Source organism: Rhinolophus sinicus, chromosome 16, assembly GCF_057876585.1.
Source record: "Rhinolophus sinicus isolate RSI-liver-muscle chromosome 16, RSI-T2T, whole genome shotgun sequence".
Classification (NCBI taxonomy): domain Eukaryota; kingdom Metazoa; phylum Chordata; class Mammalia; order Chiroptera; family Rhinolophidae; genus Rhinolophus; species Rhinolophus sinicus.
This window is the reverse complement of record NC_142516.1, coordinates 102,362,526-102,388,846: the sequence shown is the minus strand read 5'-3', so window position 1 is coordinate 102,388,846 and position 26,321 is coordinate 102,362,526. Positions and strand designations below refer to the sequence as shown.

Genomic DNA, 26,321 nt, shown 5'->3' with positions numbered 1-26,321 from the left:
GCAAATTGAAGCCAGCTGCTGCTAGTGCGGGGCTTGGGGCTGCTCAACGCAAGTTATGGAATAAGCCAAGCCACTGGAAGCAGCTTGGGTGTGTCCAAAATTTGGATGGGGTGGGGTCTGAGAGAATCACCAGGGTGGATGAGTGGTGTTCGTCATGTTGATGGAGACTCAGATATGGCAGCCACCTGTGTCTGCACTCCAGAAGGGGGAAGGTCTCAACAAAGAAACAATGGCTTCTGCCAGCACTTCTCTCTGGGAGAAAGCTCTCCCCCAGAAACCAGACAACTTAGTTCCTCCCCTTATGTCCTTGGCACCTTTTGAGCTACTGCCCAGCACTGGAGCTCTGAGCCAGTGAGCAGGTCAGCAAGTAATTTTGTGCATGATCCCTTTAAGAGGGAATCCAGCCACCCTCTGTCTCACTCAGCCATAATCTCCATTAGTTTTCACAGCCAGAAGTTATGGGGACTTCTCTTCCCAGTACTGGAACCCTGGGCTGAGGAGCCTAGTCTGGGACTGGGAGCCCTCACTCCCTGATGGGGGACCTCCACAGCCGTGATATCTCCCTTGATTTTAAACACCACACGTGGACCAGGCCATGTGGGACTGGCCTTGTCCACATCTCCACCCTTCCTACCAGTCTCAAAGTGGCTTTTTCTATGTGTCCTTAGTTGTAGGACTTCTGTTCACCTAGACTTCAATTCTCAGTGTCAGTTTTCAATGATGGTTGTTTTGTAGTTTAGTTGTAATAGTGATGTGGTCTAGAGAGGAGGCGAGCACAGCACTTACCTACTCCGCTTTCTTTGAGTTGTCTTTTATCAAATTTTTTTTTTAATTTCAGTTATTATATTCTTTATTTCTCACTGATTCTTTTTTATGTTTTCTACCTCCTGTTTTACATTTCTTATCTCTTTGTTGAAATTCTCCCTGAGATCATTGAGCATCCTTATAACCAGAGTTTGGAAGTCTGCATCTGATAGTTGCTTGTGTCCATTCTGTTTAGTTCTTTTTCTGAAGCTGTGTTCTCTTTTTTCATTTGGGACCTGTTTCTTTGTCTCCCCTATTTTGGCTGCTTCCCTGTGTTTATTTTGTTGTATTAGGTAGGGCTGCTATGTCTCCTGGTCCTAGTAGAGTGGATTTATGTAGTAGGTATTTTGTGGGGCCCAGTTGCGCAGTCTCCCTGGTCACCTGAGTCAGGTGCTCCAGTTGTAGGTGTGGGGATAGAGTCCCAGAGAGCAGTTTCCAGGGTCTCGGCCTCACGTGGAAGGGTGCTGGCTTGAGTGATAGATGGCCATCAGCTGTGACTAGTTGGCCATCATCTGTAACCAGTTAGCCATTGGCCACTAATATAACTGCTGTGGCTATGCTAGGGGGTTGGTTCGCTGTTTGGTTGGCAGAGAAGCAGACGAAGGACTGTGGATCGTGTGGCTCCTTCTACCTATGTCTCCAACCCAGCCACTAGCAAGACTATAGTGGTATGACTCCCCTATCCATGGCGCCGTGAGTGTTCCTTTTTGGCCTCACCATATCCTGCATTCTGGTGTGTGGAGCGGGACCAGAGACCCCGCATGACAATAGGTCTTTCTTTTTTACATGGTATACTCCAATGGATAAAAATCCCTTTTATTCTTTCATAGAAGCATACTGCTATATTTCTTAATATGAGTATTTATATTGTCTTTGTTCAGGTGCCCAGAAACTATTAAGGACCATATTCATGTTTTTAAAACATCTAAGACTTAAGTAACATGAGGTCTGACAATTAAGTTTGCAAACTCATTCTAGAAAAAGTGTACATACCTCATTGTTGAATATCACTATGGTCACCTTTGAACTACTCCCCTTGGGAAGCTATGCACTGATGCCAGCACTTAGTTTACCCTTCAAAGCAATTTTGGAACTCTTTCTGGGATGGCCATCAGAGCTGTCATCGTATTACCCTGTATGTCATCAAAATGTCTTTCTTTCAATATTTCCTTTATCTTCAAGTAAAGAAAGAAATCATTGGGGGCCAGATCAGGTGAGTAGGGAGGGTGTTCTAATACAATAGTTTGTTTACTGGCTAAAAACTCCCTCACAGACAGTGCCGTGTGAGCTGGTGCATTGTCATGATGCAAGAGCCATGGATTGTTGGTGAAAAGTTCAGATTGTCTAACTTTTTCATGCAGTCTTTTCAACACTTCCAAATAGTAAACTTGGTTAACTGTTTGTCCAGTTGGTACAAATTCATAATGAATAATCCCTCTAATATCAGAAAAGGTTAGCAACATCATTGCAACAAGTTCTCTAACTTAATTGTCAGACCTCCTAAAAATCAATTTTCTATTTATTCTTCAAAAGCATCTGTTAGTTTCCAGGTAGTTAAACCAGAACTTAGTCTGCTCTAGAATCAATGTGCATGGCTGATTGATGGGAATCTTAAAAGGCATCCCCCTTCTTTATCTCTTGCCTCTGTTTATCCCACCCAGACCAACCCCCTCCAGAGTCTACCATCAGTCCTGAATAAGCAAACTTGATGTCTAGAGTTGAGAGGCTAGGTAGGAATGGAGAAGGTAATTTCACTGCTGTGCTGAGTTCAGCGGAAAGAGGGGAATGCCTTAAACAGAAGTATTTTTAAATAGTTTAAAAATATTTTTTAATTTTTTTTCCAAAAAATTGTCTTTTTTTTTACACTATCCCCAGGAAAGAGTTGAAAATACATGGGGGGGGGGGGGTAAAGTACATAAATGACTATATTAGTTTGCCATACCCTGTATTGTCTGCCATAACAAAGTACCACAGACTGGGTAGCTTAAACAATAGAACTTTATTCTATCACTGTTCTGGAGGCTGGAAGCCCACAATCAATGTATCAGTAGGGTTGGTTTTTCTTGAGGTGTCTCTCCTTGACTTGAAGATGGCTGCCTTCTCGCTATGTCCTTTTCTCTCTTTCTGTACATCTCTGGTGTCTCTCTGTATGTCTTAATCTTCACTTCTTATAAGGCCACCAGTTTAGGTGGATTAGGACCCACACTAAAAGCCTCATTTAATTGAATTACCTATTTTGAAGGCCCTATCTCCAAAATACAGTCACATTCTAAGGTACTGGAAGTTAGGGCTTCAATATATGCCTGGGGGAACACAATTCAACTCATAACAATGACATGTCAGGAAATGTTTCAAGCCTCTCCTTCCTCCTACCCCAATCCTTTCTAGAAGGTTCATAGGAACCATGGCAATCTTGCTGTCAGAAAATTCCTTCAAGTTCTTCCTTCCACTTCAGCACTGATCTCTCCTTCAGCCCTCACCACAAGGTCACCTGGTGAGCAGACAATGTTCTTTTGTCATTAACTTTCACCAGGAAATCTTGAGTAATACAGCATAGAGAGAAAAACAAATAGCAAAATCAAAATATTTCTTAAAACAAATGCCAAAAGAAGATTTATTCAAAACATGTTACTTTCATTACCTCAGATCAGATTGTAAAATAAAGCTTTTGTAAAGCAGCATCCATACAACATAGCCTAGCCTACTGGAGGAAATCTATTGAACCATCACTGTAACACAAGATAGTATATGTAATAGTTCTCTCAGATGTATTCATTCCTTGGAAGAGTAACAGAGTAAACAGAGGACCACTGAGGATATCCCGGATGATTAAATCTCCAACACCACAGATATTGACAGACATTGGTGGCAGGTATGCCTCCCAGGAGCATCTTAATTCCCAGCACAGACAACCACTCACCTTAGTTATGCTTCTCTAAGAGGATCCAAGAATAAATGGTGCTCCAGTTCCCATCAGCTAGGACTGCTATTTGAAATTAACTCTAGAAAAGTTTCCAGAAGTAAGGCCAAGGGTTGGTTATTCCCATTCCAGAATGTATAAAAGTTTAATTGTGGCCCCTGAGAGAAGTTGGTCTACATTAAAACATGGTCATGTTCCATCATTCAACACCTGCTTTGAAGTGGATGCTAGCCTAAAGTCAGTCTCAGAACTTTTAATTTGTCCTTGTACTATAATCTTGACAGAATCATAAATACCACTAGACTTCCACACAGGAGAGATTCCAGAATCAAACTCCTCCTCAGGGTAAAAGAGAAATTCTTTCCCCTCCACATTGTACTCACCTTTGCCTCTTATAATTTCACAGATCTTATTGTGAGTGCTCAGATCTCTAGTGGGAAATAATGGCACTGCCATTTATCCTGTGTGAAGATAGTGCCCAGGGCTTCCTTTGGTTACTCTTGAAAAGTGAATTTTTTTTAATAGTCCTACATATAATAAAACTGAACTCTTGAATTAATGGTAAAGAGGGTTTCATACACAGAGGCAGGGATTTAATGTAATGAGCCTATAAAAATAACTCTCAGGACACATACTTTAAAGATGAATTTTTCCTACTTTGTCATAAGTTTCTCAGTACCTTTCTACTCTTTCTCTAAACCTTGATACTGTTCAAAAATTTAATTTTATTGATTTTTCCTAAACAGAAGGAACACTCTGCCCCAAGTGTTTTAGTTCCTCAGTCTTTCTACATATAGAGGTTTGGGAGTGATCTCCTTCCCTTGAAGAAGTTGTCTTCTTCGTTTGGTCAAGGAAATGCTTTGAACTTGCTCTGTGACTTACTGCTTGTTTCCATTTCAATAGATCTATTATTGGATAGAAGATATAACTGAGCGGTATCCCCATATGGTTGAAAAAATCCACATTGGATCGTCATTTGAGAAGCGTCCACTTTATGTTTTAAAGGTATGTTGCAAGTAGAGTCATTAATCTATTAACTTTGAGGGATATGTTAATTCTCCAGCAGTGGTTGCTCTAACTTGTATTTTTTTCTTTGAGTTCTGGAAATATTTGTATTATAAATGTTCCTCAACTTTAATATCCAGCTATTTAAGGTTGGTTATTACTTACAATTTCTTTTTCATTTACTAATGCAGTGTTGTTCTATGAGTGGAAACCCCAGCTTTAGAATCAACTCTGTCTCTGTTTAAGTGACATAAATAAGCCATTTAGCCTTCCTGAGCTTCAGGGCCTACTGTCATAAAATGAGGGGAGTGGTCTGGGTTATTTTTCAAGTCCTTGTTTTATTTACACCACCATAACCACCACCACCACCACCACCACCACCTCTGACTGGCTTACAGGAAGGGAGAGAGAGAGAGAGAGAGAGAGAGAGAGAGAGAGAGAGAGAGAGAGAATCTGCTATTGGACAAACACTGACATTGACACAGTTTTTGGAACCAAAATAAGAGCTGACAAACCAAACTCAAGGAAGAACAGGAATCAGGGCAATGCTGGGGTCTTCACAATAGGGCTGATATAATAGCTTGTGCTCCAGTCATGGTCCATTTCGTTGATTATTTTTAGTTGAATAAATTGACCTCAGTAAAAGTGAGTGAATATTGCAACAGGAAGAATTTTGGGGAGTCATGAAACCATACTAATTCCTGCCTGTTACTTTCTAATTCTTTAGTTATGGTTTTTTGGGGGGGTTGTTTTTTTTTACCACTCTTCCCCCTAAAAATATTTTTTTGAGTTAAAAAGAAGCTCTGGAAAAATTTTAATCATTGGAAAAATACATTAGATTTAGTTAGACTAGTTTACATATAGTTTCCCAACATTATCTAAATTGTGATAAGTGAGCCTGTTCAGTCATCTAAAGATAAGATTTTGAGTCAAGATTTCTGGATTTTGATCTATTCTGATAGAGACTTGTAGTGCAAACTCAAGACAGACATATGAAACATTGGATCTTCTTGTTAGCTGTGTTGGTCAATCCTATTGGATCCATGTAATAACGATATACCCAACCATGACATTTGCTTCCAGCCATGTTGTGTGTACTCTTTGAAACTTGGGTTTCTGGGACCTAGATGTATATGTTGGAAAGCCATGCTTGCTGCATGCTCAAGTCCTGGTCTTACTTGACCAAGGATGTGTACATACTGGCATGATGTTGTTTCTGGAGTTCTTCCATCTTTCCATTGTCAGGATGAGTAACAAGAGTGTTTGCTCAACAAAGTTAGACAGAAAGTGAATAAGTCAGACAACTCAGGATTTTTTATTAAATTAAATAGATTAAATCAGCCAGGCAGTTCTCTGTACAATTTGACTCTTTATGGTCAATGCTATGTGACTTTCTCACTTGCTTTCTCATTGAATATCACTAGCTTCAGGTTAGTTAAGAAAAGTCCTCCATGGGTGGTGCAGATAGCAATCTAAAAATCTAACTCTCTTTTTCTTGCTTTAGAATTTCAACCACTCATATTTGTTTGATTTTACAACACTCTTCTCACTCCCCTCTATGCCCTAAAACTGTGTTGTAACTAATTTTTAAAAGCAAATGATACATGATTCATTTTGTTTGGAGTTGTTTTTAAGAATTCTTCTGAAGCCATCAAAGGCTATCATTGAGGAAAAGTTGAAAGTTCTTATTCCAGAGAGTTAACAACTTGTACTAGTCTCCGATACTGTGAATCAAAACAAGACTTCTGTCCCCAAATCTGTTTGTGATAAGGTAGTGTGAAGTTATATGTGTGCTTTTTTTCTTTTTATGTGAAATGGGGAAATAGTCTACACATAAAATGTATGTACTCTAGCAAAATGGTGAGGGAGTCCAAGTTTATCTTTGGCACCACAAGCTTCCCTTTCCCAAGCGTTTCTCTGTTCCACACCTCCCACAGAAAGGTACCTACCCAACATATACCATTTTACCTCTAATAAAGTGTGAAGAAATTGCCTGAAGCACTAGTTCTCTAACCTCTACTTCTGCATGTCCACATGCAGCACTGGAATGAGTAGTTAAATGTGGGGGAATAGGTTTTTGGTTCAAGATGGCAGAATAGGTAAACCCTGTACTTGTCTCTTCTCATGACCACATGAAAATTACAACTAAATTACAGAACAACTACCATTGATAATCACCTGAAGTCTAGTTGAACTGAAGTCCTACAACTAAGGCTATGCAGAAGAAGCCACTTCAAGATTAATAGGAGGCAGAGACACAGAATGGGATGGTCCGAATCCTGCATGTGACTGCTATAAATTAGGAGGGATATCTCAGCTGCAGAGGTCCCCCATGGAGGAGCAAGGGGTCCCTGCCCCACACCAGGCTCGTGAGCCCAGGGTTCCAATGCCAGAGAGAGAGGTCCCCAAAACCTATGGCTGTGAAAATCAGCAGAGATTGTGGCTGAGTGATGTGAAGAGCAGCTGGAGTCCCAAGCATTCCTCTTACAGGGACCACTCACAGTTTTACTCAGTGATATATTCACTCACTCAGTGCTCCAGTGCTGGGCCAGCAGCTCAAAAGGCCCTGGGGACATACAAGGAGGAACTGAGTTGTCTAGATTCAGAGTGAAGGCTGGAAGGGCAGCTTTCTCCCAGAGGGAAGTGCTTGCAGAAGTCATTGTTTCTTTGTTGAGCCCTCCCCCATCCTGGAGTTCAGACACAGACAGCCACCACATCTCAGGCATCATCAATATGGCTAACACCACTCATTCACCTGGTGATTCCCTGAGACCCCACCCCATCCAACTTTCAAGGATACCCAAGCTGCTTCCAGTGGCTTTTCCATTCAAATGGCTGTTGACTCATGCTGTGGACTTTCCTAAAAAATATATCTCTCAAAGTTTCACAAATCCAAACAAGCAGCATCTAGCTTCAGTATTTCCTGTACCACTTGTCAAGCAGACTAAAGCACATCACTTGGTTTGTGGTTTGGCCTCTCAATGAACCTCCAAGCATAGTGTGGGTGACAGCTATCTGTAGATTGCTTTGTTGTACATGTTAGGTGGCCCCCAGCAGAGCACAGGCTGTAGCTAAACTTGACCTGTGGCAGGGCCCTCCCAGGAGGCCCCAAGGCTGGCAATCCACATGGCCAATATCAGACACAGGAGAAGCATAACCTGGCTGCTTCAGATGATGACGCACACAAAGGGCAAACTAAGCAGAAACCAGAGCCCTGCTTAAGTGAAACCATCCTCCATAGGGTCAGTCTCTGCACAGTAGCTCCTCCACTGTAGTCACAGAAACTACTTACAACCAATCAGCCTGAGGGTTATTCCCTCCCACTGATACGAAAACAGCAACCAAGGATGAACTGCAACAGGAGAGCACACAACCCATACAAAGGATATACACCTGGAGCACCTTGCTCAAGTGACTTGTAAGACTGTACCACTAAATCCCACAGAACACCTGCTACATAAGGTCACTCTGCTAAGACCGGGAGACATCACAGCCCTACAGAATACATAGAAATAAACAACAGGAGGCAGCCAAAATGGGAAGACAAAGAAATGTGTCCCAAGTGAAGGAACAGAAAAAAGCTCCAGAGAAAGAACTAAACAAAATAGAGATAATCATCTACCAGATGCAGAGTTCCGAACACTGGTAATATGAACTTAGGGGAAGAATAAATAAACTCAGTGATAACTTTGACAAAAAGATAGGAAAAATAAAAATGGAGATAGAAAAACATTTAAAAAGATCTAGTCAAAAAATTAAAAATACAATAACTGAAATGAAAAATACAGTAGAGGGAATCTTAGGTGAAGCAGGGAATCGAATCAGTGATTTAAAAGATAAGGTAGCAGAAAACACCCAATCAGAACAGCAAAAAGAAAAGAGAATCCCCCCAAAATGAGGACAGTTTAAGGGACCTCTGGGACAACATCAAGCATACCAACATATGCATCATAGGGATACAAGAAGAAGAGAGAGAACAAGAAATTGAAAACTTATTTGAAAAAATAATGAGGGAAAACTTCCCTAACCTGGTTAAGGAAATAGATATATGAGCCCAGGAACACAGAGAGTCCCAAACAGGATGAACCCAAAGAGGACAACAGCAAGACACATCATTCTTAAAATTCTAAAGGTTAAAAACAAAGGGAGAATCTTAAAAGCAGCAAGAGAAAAGCAGTTAGTTACCTACAAGGGAGCTCCCAGAAGACTGTCAGCTGATTTCTCAACAGAAACTTTGCAGGCCAGAAGGGATTGGCACAAAATATTCAAAGTGATGTAAATAAAGACCTACAAGCAAGATTACTCTACACAGGAAAGCTATCATTTAGAATTGAAGGACAGATAAAGAGCTTCCCAGATAAGAAAAAGCTAAAGGAGTTCATCACCACAAACCAGTATTATAAGTAATGTCAAGGGACTTCTTTAAGTAAAGGAAGAAAAAAAGATTAAAAAAAAAATACTAAAATGGCAATAACTACATATTTATCAACAATTACTTTAAATGTAAATGGATTAAATGTGCCAAAAGACATAAGGTGGCTAAATGGATAAGAAAACAAGACCCTTACATAAGCTGCCTACAAGAGACTCACTTCAGATTGAAAGACACACACAGACTTCAAGTAAAAGAATGGAAAATGATATTTCATGAAAATGGAAAAAAAAATACTGGAGTAGCAATACTTACACTGGACAAAACAGACTTTAAAACAAAGGCTATAACAAGAGACAAAGAAGGACCCACTAATCCCACTTCTGGGTATTTACCCAAAGTGTTACTTCGAGGGGACGAATGCATCCATATGTTCATTGCAGCATTGTTTACAATATCCAAGATGTAGAGGCAGCCTGGGTGTCCATCAGTGGATGAATGGATAAAGAGGAGGTGATATCTATATACAATGGAATATTGCTTGGCCATAGAAAGAAATGGGTTCTTGCCATCTGTGGCTGCATGAATGGACCTAGAGGGTATTGTGCTAAGTGGAGTATATCAGGCAGAGAAAGACAAATGCAATGTGGTTTCACTTATATGTGGAATCTAAATAACAAAATAAACAAATAAAACAGAAACATACCCATAGATGCAGAGAACATTTTAACGGTTGCCAGAATGGAGAGGGCTTGTGGGGGTCGGTAAAAAAGGGGAAGGGAGTAAGAAGTACAAATTGGTAGTTACAAAATACTCATGGGTATGTAGAGTATAGCATAAGAAATATAATCAATAATATTGTAATAACTATGTATGGTGTCAGATGGGTACAAGATTTATCAGGGTGATAGATGGGAGGGGGTTTAGGGGCAGAGTAAGAAGTGTGAAGGGATTAAGAAGTAGAAATTGGTAGTTACAAAATTTTCATGGAGATGTTAAGTAAAGCATAGGGAATATGGTCAATAATATGGTAATAACTATGTATCATGCCAGGTGGGTACTTGACTAGTCGGGGGAATCACTTGTTAAGTTATGTTAATGTCTAACCACTATGCTGTATACCTGAAATTAATACAAAATAATATTGAAAGTCAACTGTAATTGAAAAATTTTAAAAGGTGGGGAAAGGTAAAGGGTAATAAGAGGTTTAAATTTCCAGGTATAAAACAAATAAGTCATAGGGATGTAATGTACAGCATGGGGAATATAGTCAATAATATTGTGATAGTGTGGTATGGTGTCAGGTGGTTGCTGGATTTATCATGGTGATCACTTCTTTGTATTAATGTATAAATGTTGAATAACAATGTTGTACACTTGAAACTAGTATAATATTTTATGTTAACTATATCTTAATAAAAATCTTTAAATAATAAATGTTGGGGAATAAAAAGATCTTTAAATCAAGAGTCCTGGCTTCGAAACTTAATCCGATTTTCACCAGCTATGTGATCTTAGCTAGTAATTTCATCTCTTCACCTTTAATCTCACCTGCTTTTAATTTCCCTTGAGAATTCTCAAAGGAATACAGAAAATGATGTATATTCCAGAGATTTGTTAAAAGGATTAAATATAAGCCCTATATAAATGTGTTATCCTGAGACTTCTTGTTTCTTTTTTTGGTTTTCTTTTGGCAGGTTTCTAGAAAGGAAAAAACAGCCAAAAATGCTGTGTGGATTGACTGTGGAATTCATGCCAGAGAATGGATCTCTCCTGCTTTCTGCTTGTGGTTCATTGGCTATGCAGTAAGTAGTGTATTCTCATTCTCTTAAAGCAGTTTCTTATTATGTGGCCTAAGACCATTTGTGTCAGAATCAGCTAGGGTGTTTATTAAATGCCTTTTTCCATTCACATCCTAGAATTCCTGACTTAAAAATCTCTTCAAGTGAGGCTTAAAAATCTACAAACTTTTGCAAGCTTCCACAAATTTTCACAAGATTCCCAGGTCATTTTTATGCATATTAAATTTGAGAACCATAACATCGAGCATTTAAATCACACTAGATTGATGGCCTTTTCCTTCCTTCATTTTTAGTTGGGGCTAAACAGTGGAAAATAATTAAGAAATGTAAACAACTGTAATATTTTTGCAAGTAGAAGACAGAACTGAAACAATTACTAAGTTGAATCCCAATTAAATTTTTTCTTGTTTTGAACAGAAAAGATTGATAAACTTAATGATATTCAAGAATTTTTGTTCATCAAAAGACACCATTAAGAGAGTAAAAAATGTAAACTCTAGGGAGGAAGAGTTATTTGCTTTACAAATAACTTATAAGTAACTAGTAACCAGAATTTTTTTAAAAAATCCTCCAAATAGGAATGAAAAAAATAAATCCTCCAAATCAATTTTAAAAAATCAGCTAGCCATAGGAAGAAACAGCAAAAACTTGAATAGGTGCGCTATAATATAAATTAGAAAAATCTACATAATCAGTAAATATATAATAAACTTTTGCTCATACACATCAGAATAACCCCAAGAAAGTTCATAGTAATGATTCACATTTAAAAAAACCCTGTAATTAATGAATATATTAACTGTGGCATACTCATACAATGGAATGAATGTTATACAGCAACAAAAATGAATAAACTACTACTGTATATAACATGAATGAAGCTCACAAACATAATAATGAGCAAAAGAAATGTTACATAATGATACATAGAGAGTAATTCCACTTATGTGTATATCAAAATCAGGCAAAACTAAACTATATTGTTTGCAGATGTATCAATTCGTGGTAAAAATATAAAAACAAAGCAAAGAGATAATTATTTAAGTTAGTTATTTCCAAAACACTCATGCCAGATACAGTTTTAAGTGCGCCTACAAATAATAACTCACATTTTTATCATCATCACCATTTTTACCTCTACGGGCTGTATCATTACGACTGGAAAGAGTGATATGGGAACCTTCTTAGATGCAATTTGGAGTATTTATTCACTCGTGCATATTATTTTTTAAATTATTTATTTCTTTTTTTTTTCATTTACAGTTGTCATTCAATATTATTTTATATTAGTTTCAGGTGTGCAGCATAGTGGTTAGATACTTACGTAATTTATGCAGTAATTCCCCCGATTAGTCTAGCACCCGACTGAAACTATACATACAGCAGTTTTCTTTTAAGAAAAGAAAACTGTATTAAAATTGTAATACTCAATATATACCAATAACAAAAAATGAACACAAGTCACTTTTCTCTCCTTCAATTACAAAAGGTGCTCAAAGTGGTTACCATCAGCATCCAGAACTTCTGATTATGGCAAACTACTGCTTGAGCAACACTGACCAAAGTGTCCACTTGTATACATTTTTGGGGCACCCCCAGTAGTTGCAACATTATTTATTATATTCTCTTCACATCCCCATGACTATTTTTTAATTTTATTTTTATTTATTTTTATTTTTTTATTAGTTTCAGTTACACAATGCAATGTAATAGTTGGACATTTTACACGCCTCACAAGCTGACAAACCCCCAATCTGCTACTCATCTAACATCCTATATAGCTGTTACAATACCACTGACTATCTTCACTATGCTATACCTCCATATATATATGTATGTATGTATTTATATACATATATATTTAATTATAGTTGACATTCAATATTATTCTACTTCAGCTTCAGGTGTACATTGATCAGGCATTTACACAATCTATGAAGTGATCTGCCTGATAAGTCCAGTGCCCATCTGGCACATTATAATCTTTACAACATTGTTGATTAAATTCCCCATACTGTGACTATATTATGACTACTAATTTGCACTTTCTAATCCCTTCACCTTCTGCCCCATTCCCATCTCATGACTATTTTTTAACTACCAATTTGTGTTTCTTAATCCTTTTACCTTTTTCACCCAGCTCCCCAAACCCCCTCACCTCTGGCACCTATCTCTTTGTTCTCTGTATCTGTGAGTCTGTTTTACTTGTTTATTTTGTTCTTTAGATTCCACATATAAGTGAGGTCATATGGTATTTGTGTTTCTCATTCTGACTTACTTCACTTAACATAATACCCTCTAGGTCCATCCATGTTGTCACAAATGGTAAGATTTCATTCTTTTTTAAGGCCAATTAATATTCCATTCTACATATGTACCACATCTTTATTGAATTGTCTATTGATGGGTGCTTGGGTTGCTTTCAAATCTTGGTTATTATAAATAGTGCTGTAATGAACATAAGGGTGCATACCTTTTCAAATTAGTATTTTGGATTTCTTTGGGTAAATACCCAGAAGTGGAATTTCTGGGTCATAAAGTAGTTCTATTTTTTTTATTTTTTGAGGAAGCACCATACTGTTTTCCATAGTGGCTGCACCAGTATGCAATTCTATGAACAATTTACACTTTTCTCTCCATCCTCACCATCACTAGTTGTTTGTTGATTTATTGGTGATAGCCATCCTTACTGGTATGAGTGGATGTCTTATTGGGACTTTTATTTGCATTTCTCTGATGCTTAATGATGTTGAGCATCTTTTCATATGTCTATAGGCTATGTATAAGTGCTCTTTAGAAAAACAGCTATTCAAGTCCTCTGCCTATTTTTAATTGGATTTTTTTTTTTTTTTTTTTTTGGTGTTGACTTGTGTGAGTTCTTTATAAATTTTGGATATTAACCCCTTATCAAATGTATCACTGGCAAAAATCTTCTCCCATTCAGTAGCCTGCCTTTTCGTTTTCTTAGTGGTTTCTTTTGCTGTGTAAAATCTTTATAGTTTGATAGTCACATTTATTTCTTCTCCTTTTTTCCCTTTGCTTAAGGAGATAGATCAGAAAAAATATCACTAAGAACAATGTCAGAGAGTTCACTGCCTATATTTTCTTCTGGGAGATTTATGGTTTTGGGCCTTACATTTAAGCATTTGATCCATTTTGAGTTTCTTCTTGTGTATGGAGTAAGAAGGTGATCCAGTTTCATATTTTTGTGTATATCTGTCCAGTTTTCCCAACACCATTTATTAAAGAGACTGTCTTTATCCCATTGTATGTTCTTGCCTTCTTTATCACAGATTAAATGACCATATAAGTATGAGGCTATTTGGGCACTCTCTGTGCTGCTCTCTTTTTATGCCAATGTGTCTCTTTTTATGCCAATACTCTTTTGTATTGTAATATATTTTGATGTCAGATAGTATGATACCTCCAATTTTGTTATTTTTTTCTCAAGATTGCTGTGCCTATTTGGGGTCTTTTGTGGTTCCATATAAATTTTAGAATTATTCTTTCTAGTTCTGTGAAAAATGCCATTGGTATTTTAATAGGGATTGCACTGAATACAAGGTATGATAATTGAGCGCTTTTTCTAGGATGAGTTCACAGGCTTAATTGTCCAACCTCGTATATGCATTGATTTGGGTATTGTGGACATTTTAAGGATGTTAATTCTTCCTACCCTTGAGCATAGTATATGCTTCCATTTATTTGTATCTTCTTCAATTTCTTTCTTCAGTGTCTTATAGTTTTCTGAATACAGGTTTTACCTCTTTGGTTAAATTTATCTCTAGGTTTTTGGGTTTTTTTTATGCAATTGTAAGTGGGATTGTTTTCTTAACTTCTCTTTCTAACTGTTCATTATTGGTATAAAAAATGCAACCAATGTCTCAATATTAATTTTATATCCTGCCACTTTACTGAATTCATTTATCAGTTCAAATAGTTATCATTGTCAGACCTCGTATGTTCATCAGGGATATAAACCTTTAGTTTTCTTTTTTTGTAATGTTTTGTTTGGTTTTGGAATCAGGGTAATGCTGGTCTCATAAAATGAGCTTGGGAGCATTCCCTCCTCTTGAATTTTTTGGACTAGTTTGAGAAGTATCAGTGTTAATTTTTCTTTGAAAGTTTGGTAAAATTCACCTGTGAAGCTGTCCAGTCCAGGACTTTTGTTTGTTGGGAGTATTTTTTATTACTGATTATTCAATTTTGTTAGTAATTCTCTTTTGATTCAGATCTTCTGTTTTTTCTTTATTCGGTCTTGGAAAGTTTTATGTTTATAGGAATTTATCCATTTCTTCCAGATTGTCCAATTTGTTGGCATATTATTGTTTATAGTATTTTCTTATATTCCTTTGTATTTCTGTGGTGTCAGTTGTCACTTCTTTCGTTTCTTATTTTATTTATTCAGGTCCTCCTTCCTTTTGTCTTGATGAGTCTGCTTAAAGTTTTATCTATTTGGGTAATCTTTTTTGAAGAACAAGGTCTTGGTTTCATTGATCTTCTACATTGTGTTTTTAGATTCTATTTCATTTATTTCTGCTCTGATATTTATTATTTCCTTCTTTCTACTCACTTTGGGCTTTGTTTGCTCTTCTTTTTCTAGTTCCTTTAAATGTAAGGTTAGATTGTTTCTTTGAGATTTTTCATGAGGTAGGCCTGTATTGCTATGAATTTCCCTCTTAGGCCTGCTTTTGCTGTGTCCCATAGATTTGGGGTCATTGTGTTTTCGTTTTCATTTGTCTGAAGGTATATTTTGATTTCTTCCTTGATTTCATTGTTGTCCCATTCATTATTTAGTAACATGTTGATTAGCCTCTATGTGTTTGTGCTTTTCAGTTTTGTTTTGTTTTTCTTGTAATTGATTTCTAGTTTCATACCATTGTGGTCAAAGAAGATCCTTGATATGAATTCAATCTTCTTAAATTTATTAAGACTTTTTTTGTGGCCTAACATGTGGCCTATCTTGAAAAATGTTCCATATGCATTTAAAAACCAATGTATATTCTACTGCTTTGGAGTGAAATGCTCTAAAAATATCAATTAAATCCATCTGGTCTAGTGTGTCATTTAAGACTGCTGTTTTCGTGTTGATTTTCTGTCTGGTAGATCTGTCCACTGGTGTCAATGGAATGTTAAGGCCCTCAGACCCCTGAGAGTTGTCCAAGAAAGAGTGCAGTACAGGTGGAGCTGGCTGTTCCTCAAGAAATTGTCTCTGGCATTGCAAGAATTGGGTGGAGCAGGGTCCCAGGGAACCACCAGGATGGAGGAAGAGGTGCTCACCAGGCCAGTGCAGATTCAAATTTAACTGTGTGTGGGAAGGCTCTGCACAGGAAAGACGGCACCCACCTGCTGGCTGTACAAGGGGAAGATTTTACACAGTGAAAATGGTGACTGTCCCTTCAGTACTCACCCTTAAGCCACACAACTTTGTCTCTCCCCATATGTCTCTGATGCCTCCTGAGTCACTGTCCCTCTGCCGGAGCCCAGGGTGAGTGCCTGTGAGCTAGTGAGTCTGTGTGCACACCCTTTAGAAGGATGTCTGGATTTCCCACAGCCTTCTGTCCCACCCAGATGGTTAGAATCTCCACCGTTTTTCACAGACAGATGCCATGGTGGCTCCTCTTCCTGGCACCAGGCTGGAGATCCCAAGGTGAGGCTGGGGTCCCTCACTCCTCTGGGGAGTGGGATCCTCCATGGCAGAGATATCCCTCCCAAATCTGAGTGGTCACAGCAGGTGTTCACCTGGCCTGCTCAGCATCTCTGCCCTTCCTTCCAGTCTCAATATGGCTTCTTCTTCATATCCTTAGCTATAAAACTTCTGTTTAGTTAGACTTCAGATGGTTCTCCAGGTTGATTGTTCTATAATTAGTTGTATTTTAATGTGGTCATGGAAGGAGGCAAGCATAGCATTTATGTATGCTGCCACCTTGGATCCTTCCTCCCTAATTTCTTTTTCTTTTGATTTGAATTATCCAGACATTTTTTGCCATATTCTGCCCATGGAAATTGAACATAGAGTATAACATTACAGGGCAGATTATATTTTCCCACATGTCATAGTAGGGGATTTTTTTCCCCAAAGAAGGCCTTGGCATCAAAAACTCCATATATAAGACAAAAAGTATGTCATAAAAGTAATTATAAGCCTCTATAATAACTGAAAACAGTAAAAATTGTCATTCAGATCCCATAAAATTGGGCTATATGTCCTCTACACTCTTTTATACAAAGAGCCATTGCCACTGGAAAAATAACTTAAAATATGTGTCCTTCTGAATAATGGTTATTATTGTCTCTATATTCACAGATGCACATGAGCACAATATTGATGAGTTAGAAAATTAAAAGATTGCCACTTAGATTGATCTGTCTTAACAAATGAGGTATATCAAAGGTAAAAATATTTCTGCCTTTTCTAGGTCTTGTCAAATATGACATTTGTACCTACCTTCATTCAACTTATCCTCTTCTCTTCATCACTGATGGGAGCTGAAGCATCCCTGAGCCTACTGAAAATTACCCAACCACCCTTGGTACTGCTTTGACCAAATGAGGATAATTCCCTCTGATCAGACAACTTAACACAGCCCAGTCATTTCATGATCTGGAACCTTCCCCCAAGTTGGGTAGTTTTATTTATTTTAGGTAATGAATGAAGCAGCAGCTAGTGGAAAGGGAAAGGTGCAAAGCATTTTTATTCCATAACTGAACCTGGAAAGGGCCAGAAAGAAATTTCAATTTATATTGGCTCTAATTCATATTGGTGAAGTTGTCCTTAATTGCTGTCCTTCCAAACTTTGCAACTCTGACCTCCTATTACACATGCTCTCCTCTACCCCACTCACTTGTTGAATCTTTATAGGATTAAATTATTTATTCCACAAATATTTATAAATTGCCTAAAATGTTCCAGTCCCTGAAGATACATGGAAAACAAAATATAGTTCAAGAAACTTACAGTCAAGTATTTTGCCCCAACAATGTGAGCCTGCTTTTCTTTTTTTGCCCATGTAAACATAGTCAATGAGCTCTTTTTAACGGACATTTAAGCTCTATCCTTGCCTGCCTAAAACTACTCTAGATCATCTGACTTTCATGATTCAAACAATTGTAGGAGGAAAACTAAAATATTTAGCTTTAAAATTTTTGTGTGGGTAGATTTTATATTTAGAAAATAAAGTACCCAAAGATGAATTGAAGTCTTAGCTTTTCAGTCTGTGTAAAGACAACCTACATTACTCCTGTGTTTCTCCTTTATTCTCCCATAACTACCACACTCACAACATATCTGATACTAGATGTGTGAGAATTTCCCCACACCAAGCAATTCTGTGACACCAGCTGGGTGTCCTACAATTTAACTCAATTCTGACACTGTTTACCTGGAGATAGCATTAGATCCCACAAACCTCCCCCTGTCCCTCACTGCACTTCAGATACTAATAGAAAGTCCAGGTTTTCGCCTGTGCTTCTGACAAATCAGCTATAAATTGAAGCTTTCCACGACCCTCTCCTTGGGTTAAATTAATTTGCTAGAGCAGCTCACAGAACTCAGAAAAACAGTTTACTTAATGTTTACCAGTTTATTGTAAAAAGATATGACAAAGGACACAAATGAACAGCCAGATGCACGAGATGCATAGGGCAAGGTATGTGGGAAGGGGTACAGAGCTTCCAAGCCCTCTCAGGGCGCACCACTCTCCCAGCACTTCCATGTGTTCAGCAACCCAGAAGCGCCCTGAACCCCATTGTACCTTTGGAATTTTTTTTTTAATGTTCATCATTGAGGCATGATGGATCAATTTCCAGTCCTTCTCCTCTTCTTGAAGGAGATGGGATGGGGCTGAAAATTCCAAGCTTCTAATCTTGGTCTTTCTCTTGACTAGCCCTCATCCAGGAGCCCACCTGGGTAATAACATATTGTTATTACCCAGGAAATTTCAAAGGATATGAAGTCTGTGTCAGGAGCCATGGTCAAAGACCCTGTTTATATTAGTACAAAAGATGCTCCCAGTGATCTTATCACTTAGACAATTACAAAGCTTTTAGTAGTTCTGTGCCAGGAACCAGAGGAGTGGTGGTGCAGAGATCAATATATACATGTTTTCTATTATCACACAGTTTCTCCCTCCCTTCTCCAATTTAATAAAGGCTTTGTTGAAATTTTATGGTCCAGTCTCATCTAGGGAAGCCCACTATTCTACACTTTGAAAAGCTTGAGGGCAGTTATGTCTTTCTGTGCCCTTCATCCAACCTCTGGAGGCCAAATTTTGATCCCTCTACTTCTGCAAAACAGAGGCTAAGGCTGACTTGCCTATGACCAAACCCAGCCCAGGGTCTGGCACATCATAGGAACCCAATAAACATATGTTGACCATCACACCTTGCTCAGTACCCTCTCTGCCAACTAGCTTTTCTCACTGCTATCTTTCCTCTGAACCTCTGCCTTGGAGAACTCTCATTGAATTGCACTCTACAATCTCGGGGCCTCCACAGAAGTCCTTCTACTGCTCCTCATCTTAGCTGACACATGAATTGGGAAAGATGCTGCTTCATAGGAGCTTCACCAAGCAGAGGGCCTGCTCTTTTTTTCGTATCAGGAGAAGTAAATCAACATTCTCCTGTTTTAATACTACCATTGCTCTCATTCTTTCCCCAACCTCATGATCTGAGCTGGTTGTTTCACCATTGTCTTTTCTTATTTCTGTCATCTATTGGCCTCCAGATAATTCCTTAGAAACTGGCTCATGCTTCTTTATTCCTGGCCCCAACTCTTGCCATCATTCAGAAGAAATTCAAAGTCTATATATGAGACTCATCTGATGAATCATCTTCTCAAGTCCTTGAACTCTACATTACTATACCTAACCTCAATGTTGTTTCAGTAAATTTCTCCCATGGCCAGCCTCTGTACCTCAGAAATAATTCTCTTCTTGATACTTAGATCGAGAATATGGCCACAGAGAGTGACAATGAAGGCTAGTAGCAGCCACTTAACCATCTGACTTCTTAATTTTTACTCCTTCCACTTTTCTCGTTCCTCACACCTGCTATGCATGCCTTCATTTGTTTTCTTCAGTAGATTTCCAGTTCTTGGGTATATCTACTTTCTTCTACTTTATCCGCTCCTTTCCAGGAATCTCTTTCTTCATTAACTAGTCCGAGTCCTATCACAAATCATCCATTCACCTGTATTCTGAACTTCTTGCTCCTATGATTGCCCTTCAGGAGTTCCAACCCCAAATTCTAAGAAGAATTAACCATCCTTCTTCTGAGCCACCTTGTACATCCTGATTTTGTTATCATATTTATACCATTGAATTGTTGTTCTTTCTTTTCTAATGATACTTTTATTAGTTTTTGGAGGCAAATGTTATCTGTAGAGTCTTTCTTTCTTTCTTTCTTTGTTTCCCATAACCCAATATGTTGTTTAGTCCACATAATTGGCAGTCAACACCCTTTTGTTTTATTTGAAATTTAAATCAATGTTGCAGGTTTAGGCTAAAATACAACTCTGGGATCCAATGAGTAGTAGCTAAACATTATCTACTATTGGGCTAATTCTTTATTGAATCAGGTCTGAATTATCCATACACACGCAGAGATTGGAGAAAAACTGGGACATACAGCTCTTTGGTATATTTCTAATGGTAGTGAGACTAACCATTTATTTTAAAATCTTCTTATATATCTTAAATGCCTTTATGTACTAATTTATTCTCTGTCAAATGGTTATTGGTTAATTTGTTGGCAGGTATTGTTGTTGTTGCTGTTTAGGACCATTATAAAGACAACGCTTTAGTGTACTCCAGGCACAGAGAGCTGAGTAATCATCTGCCACTGGCCCAGTTGACAGGAATCAGTGAAGCCTTTATCTCTTACACTCTAATTGCTCACTTGCTCTTATGCACTCCTCTGGCACACCCTTTCCTCATCTTTCTTCTCGTTTTCTTGTAGTAGGACAATAATTTCAATTATATTACTTATCTTATTGGTAAATCATTCATTCAGCAAATATTTATTTGCCTTTTTTGTGTCAGGCATAATTGCTTCAGCCACCTACTTCATTAAAAGTGATTTATTCGCTAGATATAAAACCATACATTTACAGAATCCTGTGAAAACTCATTGGATAACACATGCTTGGAGAACCCCATGATACACAGATCACAAATTAATAGTAAAGAATTAGTAGATTCATGACCATGTTCAACTTGGTTGAAAATGTTATTTGAAAAAAATCACGTCTTTAAACACAGTTGATAGTAATAAGTCAGAATTATAAAGCTTATAGAATATTAGAGGTTATATTACTTCAGTGATATGATTAGATATCTAGATTGTATACTTTTGAAGTACAGATAACTGGGTAAATATCAAATCTGAAAAGATTTAAGTAAGTAATGATATTATTCACAAATTTAATTCAGAACATTTCTTGGATTTCTCTGTATTTATGTAACCCTGTTGTAATCCTCACAATGCCTGGAAAGGAACACAGGTTTGTCCAAGTACAACTCAATCTTATCCTTAGCCAATCAGGAAAATACCTAAAGTCCTGAGGATACTGTAACATTATCTAGCTGATCCATTCATGTCACCCTTTCATCAGGGATGACCTGAATGGATCTTCTCCACTTACAGGTACTGAGAAGTCCCCTTATTGCAGTTTCCCTCCTTTCTTCCTTTCTCTAAGGGTTCTATCCTTCCTTTTTCATCCCTCACTCACTGCTGCTGTTTGGTTCCTTGCTTATTAGACAAGAAACTCCAGGGCTAACATTGATCATCTCTTAGAGCCTAGCTTTTTGCTGAAAGACTCCCATTCAACCATTGGTAAGGATAAGAAGGAAATAAAGAGAATGAAGCAGACAAAGGAACCTACTATGCTCCATCTATTAAAAGTTCAGCAAAACTGTTTAAATGAAAACAATAAATGCTTTATTATTTTGAAATAAGTGAAATATCATAATCTTTATCTGATAATGAACACTATGTTATTATTGAACAAGACGCCAACATAAATTTACAAATTTGTAGCATAAAATTGTATTTAACTAGTTGCTTAGCTACTTAAGATAGTTTCTTTTATTCTATAAAATTTCCTTCCTTCTCATTAAGCTTTCGTTTCTGACCCATAGTAGATTTAAACATAACTTGTACTTTTGCTTTCCTTTCTCCCATATTTCATAAGTCGTTATTATAAAGAATTTTAATATGACTCATGATTGTTTTAGGGAAATATGGATATAATATTTAAAGAGAAGATGGTATAAGTTTTTACTATAGTTAAGGTAGGATTTAAAAGACTTTTTTCTTTTGTCAATAATAAAAAACATTTCTTAAAGTTTTTTGAGTAAAGTTTAAAGCAACAAATAATTGTAAATTAATCTACAAATTAAAATGTAGCAATGTTGCCACAGTAAAGATTTTATACCAAAGCTTAGTCCTAGATGAAATGTTTTAACCAGCTGAAATTTATCTTTGTGGGTCTTCTGCCTTTATATTTGGTTATTTTGGGGTGAACTTCTCAGTCATCAGAATGAGGATGTTATTGATCATGTTGAAATATGTGACCCTAAGGTAGGTGTGAGTCTACAGCAGAGAAGAGCAGTGTCATAGGCCAGTACCTAGGAAAAGCTACCACTGATTTTAAAGCCAAATGATCTGATACTTGGAAAACACACTCTATTGCAGCAAGAAATTTAACTCTACAAGTTATAAAGACAATGTTGAAAATATCACTAGTCCTGTCTGGGTTAGTTTAAGCTGTGATTGATGTGAATTATTGAAAAAGGTTTCAATCAAGGTTTTTTTCTTAAATCTTTGTGGGCTTTATACATTTAATAAAGAATTCTTTTTGTTTCTTAAAGGACATTGTAGAAAATGTACAGTTCTGTTTTCAGCCTCCATTAAATAGGAAGACCGTTTGCCCCATTTCCAAGGTTTTACCACCACTTGGCAGCTTAGTACCCTAAATTCAGTCTTCCCAGAAATTGATAGTCTTCCTGAAAGTTAAATTTGCAAATCTAAACATGCAAGTGAGTTTTTTAAAAAGAAAAATGCATGAAAGAAACAGACTAAGTTTAGAAGAATTTAAGAGATATATTAAATGTACTTTATTTAATTTGTAGGTAACTCAATTCAATGGGGAAGAAACTCTGCATACCTATCTTCTGAAGTACATGGATTTCTATGTTATGCCGGTAGTTAATGTGGATGGTTATGACTACACATGGAAAACGGTAGGTGAAGGCAAAGAAAAGTAAACATGCCCATTTTGGCGATACAGAATACACAGGCTGAATTATTCATAGAATCCTGAATCTTGGAACGTGATTCTATTATGAAAACATTTTTCAGTTTTCATTATGGAATAGTTCGAACGTATATGAGTGAGAATAACTGTAAACTCTGATGTACCCATCAGACAGCTTCAAAAATAAATAATCAACTCATAGCCAGTCTTCTTTTATCTATATGCCCCAACTACTTCTACCTTACCCCTATTATTTTGAAGCAAATCTCAGACATTATATCATTTCATCAATTTATAAAATCATAAATTGCAAGACTTATAACAGCATTCTAATTGAACTTCTAACTGATATGTGAATTTAAAACTTACTATCCTTTAACTCAGTCATGAGCTTAAGTATGAGTATCCTGGTCAATTTCATCTATACTGGAAACCATTATCAATGGTCTTTTTAGTCCATCAACATCATGAGTCATGTAAAATTACTTAAGCAATATGAAGTACAATCCTTTCTAATTTAATGAGGGGAACATAAAAACATTACTGAGCATACATAAGTTCAGAAAAACCTACTTGCGTAGCACAAGCAAACACTAAGGAGAATGAGAATAATTGCAGCAATTAGAAACATATTGGATTATGCAGTAATTGTTTCATGCAGGAAGTAATTTATGCAGAAGAGATAGGAATGGCAGAGATTAATGAAAAAGTCATCTCGGGTGAGAGGAATACTGTGACTAAAAGCTTGCAGGTGGGGGTGAGCAAATCCTAAACTAAGTAAATGAGAAATACTTAGCATAGTACATAACATGAATTTGGTGTTCAATAAATGGTCACATTTGTAGATTGATATTATAATAAATGTATGCCTGCACTTGAACCTTAATGGAATTCAGCCACCCTTTAGGTGTTCCTGCTTTCCAGCTGGTCTTTGTGTCTTAATTCTGCCAATTAGTCCCTTCAATTTGAGAACCTAATTTCTCCAGGGCATTTGTCACTTCCAAACCACAGGCCAGGGGTTGGAAGCAGACTTGGGAGGCTTGGCAGGATTGGTGAGAGCAGGGGAAAAGAGTACCATATCACCCCAAACTTAGAACTTAAAGTCTGCACAACTATTTAAATGATAAAATTTCCAAGTTTACCCCCAAGAAGTCACTGGGGAATTTGCTTTATGTTTACAAACCAGAGTCAAATCAGTACAATCAAAGGATCCCTCTGGCTAAAGGTGTCTTCACATCTCTATCCCCTGTAGCTTTTTAAAAACTAAATTTATTAGGGTGACATTGGTTAATAAAATTATATAGGTTTCAAGTGTACAATTCTGTAATACATCATCTATATATTACATTGTGTGCTCACCACTTATGGGTTCAGTTCTTCTTCCGTCATTATATATTTGACCCACTTCACCCTCTTCTGCCTCCCCATCTCCCTGTTTACCCTCGTAACCACCAAACTGTTGTCTGTGTCTATGAGTTTTGGCTTGTTTGTTTGTCTTGTTTGTTTGTTGCTTTCAGTTTTATATCCCACACACGAGGTGGGACAATTAAGTTCACGAACTTTCCACCGTGGTAATTGTCTAATCTATGGTTTGTGACTTTTTCTGTCTGATTTATTTCGCTTAGCATGATAATATCAAGATCCATCCATGTTGCCACAAATGGCAGTATTTTATCTTTTCTTATAGCTGAGTAATATTCCATTGTATATATGTACCACATCTTTTTTATCCAATCATCTATCAAAGGACATTCTGTTTCTATGTCTTGGCCAACTGTAGCATTTAGAGAGTATTGAATTCAATCTGAAGAGATCATTGAAACTCATGAGTCAACAATACTGTATTATAATCATCAAACTTAAGAAGAGACTAAATCTTAAGTATTCCCACCACAAAAAAGAAATAATAACTATGTGATTTGATAGAGGTGCTAACTATCACTACAATGGCCATCATATTACAATATACAAATATTATACATGTTGTACACCTTAAATTTGTGAAATGTTAGATATCAAATATATTTGTTTAAAAAAACTCATAACTCATAGTTTTATTTTGAGTTGAAACACAAAGTTATTTTACTTTTCTTAGAAGGAATTCAAAGTGACAGTGCATAAAATTACTTTAAAGGAAACAAGACTAAACAAGACGGCCAATAAGCAGCGGAGCAAAACCAAGTGAAAATTTTCTTTGTTTAGGTCAAAATTGATCAAGTATTATGATTTTGTTTGGTTGAAAATGAAACAGAGTGAACATGATTGAGACCTGGATAGAAACTAGAGCTATGCAAAAGGAATGCTGTGAAGACAGTGACAGGATGAAGTGATGGGGTTGCAGGAGAAAAACACAACCCTAGACACTTAGACTTTAAAAGTCGTGTCTTTCCTTAAACTATAAGCATGACCACCCTAGTTATCTATATTTTGTTTATTTAGAATCGAATGTGGAGAAAGAACCGTTCTTTGCATGAAAACAGTCCTTGCATTGGAACAGACCTGAACAGGAACTTTGCTACCAAACACTGGTGTGGTAGGTTGTTTGCTTTATTTCTGGTAATGTCTCTTCACTAAAAAGGTGATATTCATAAAGAAAGGTCCATTAATTCAAGCTAATTAGAGGGGAGGCTTATCTGCTTCAGGAAATAATTCAAATAATGAATATTTTAGATAAATGTAATGCTGTGAATATTGACTAGAGTCAGCAAATCACCTTAGCCTCTCCTCCCTGCTGTGTCCTCATCTTAAAAAGGAAGTTGGACCAGTTCTCTAAGGTCCCTTATAGCTTCTGAAATTCTATTTTTCTAAAATAATAAGGAAGTGACTGTTAAATTTCCTGCTTTAACAACCAAATCATTTTTATCCTTAGGATAGCAGAGACCAGGGTTGGGTGGGTACCTCCCGTTTTTAATTGCGTAGGTAAATGTTTACTTCTATAGTGTTTGAAAACATTTTCTTCTGTGATCACTATTCACTTTCTTAACAAGAAGTTCTTTCTTCCATGAATATAGTAAAGATAAACTTATGTCTAGCACAGTGGGAGTTTATCATTCCTTGATCTGAATGAGTTAAGGCACCCAGTGAACACTGATTTAGACATTCAGGAACATTGTCTGCTCTCAGGGAGGTAGGTGTTAATTTACCCTCCACCCTTCTACTATA

General features: G+C 37.2%; 1 protein-coding gene across 1 annotated transcript in view; it reads left to right on the top strand.

The window, feature by feature from the left end:
- CPB2 (carboxypeptidase B2) overlaps positions 1-26,321 on the top strand; it is a 56,623-nt gene that overhangs the window by 20,171 nt on the left and 10,131 nt on the right. The window contains exons 5-8 of the mRNA XM_019753549.3: positions 4,628-4,729; positions 10,799-10,906; positions 23,035-23,145; positions 25,599-25,692. Of these exons, the coding sequence (XP_019609108.3) occupies positions 4,628-4,729; positions 10,799-10,906; positions 23,035-23,145; positions 25,599-25,692 (415 nt within the window). The remainder of the gene's footprint in view (positions 1-4,627; positions 4,730-10,798; positions 10,907-23,034; positions 23,146-25,598; positions 25,693-26,321) is intronic.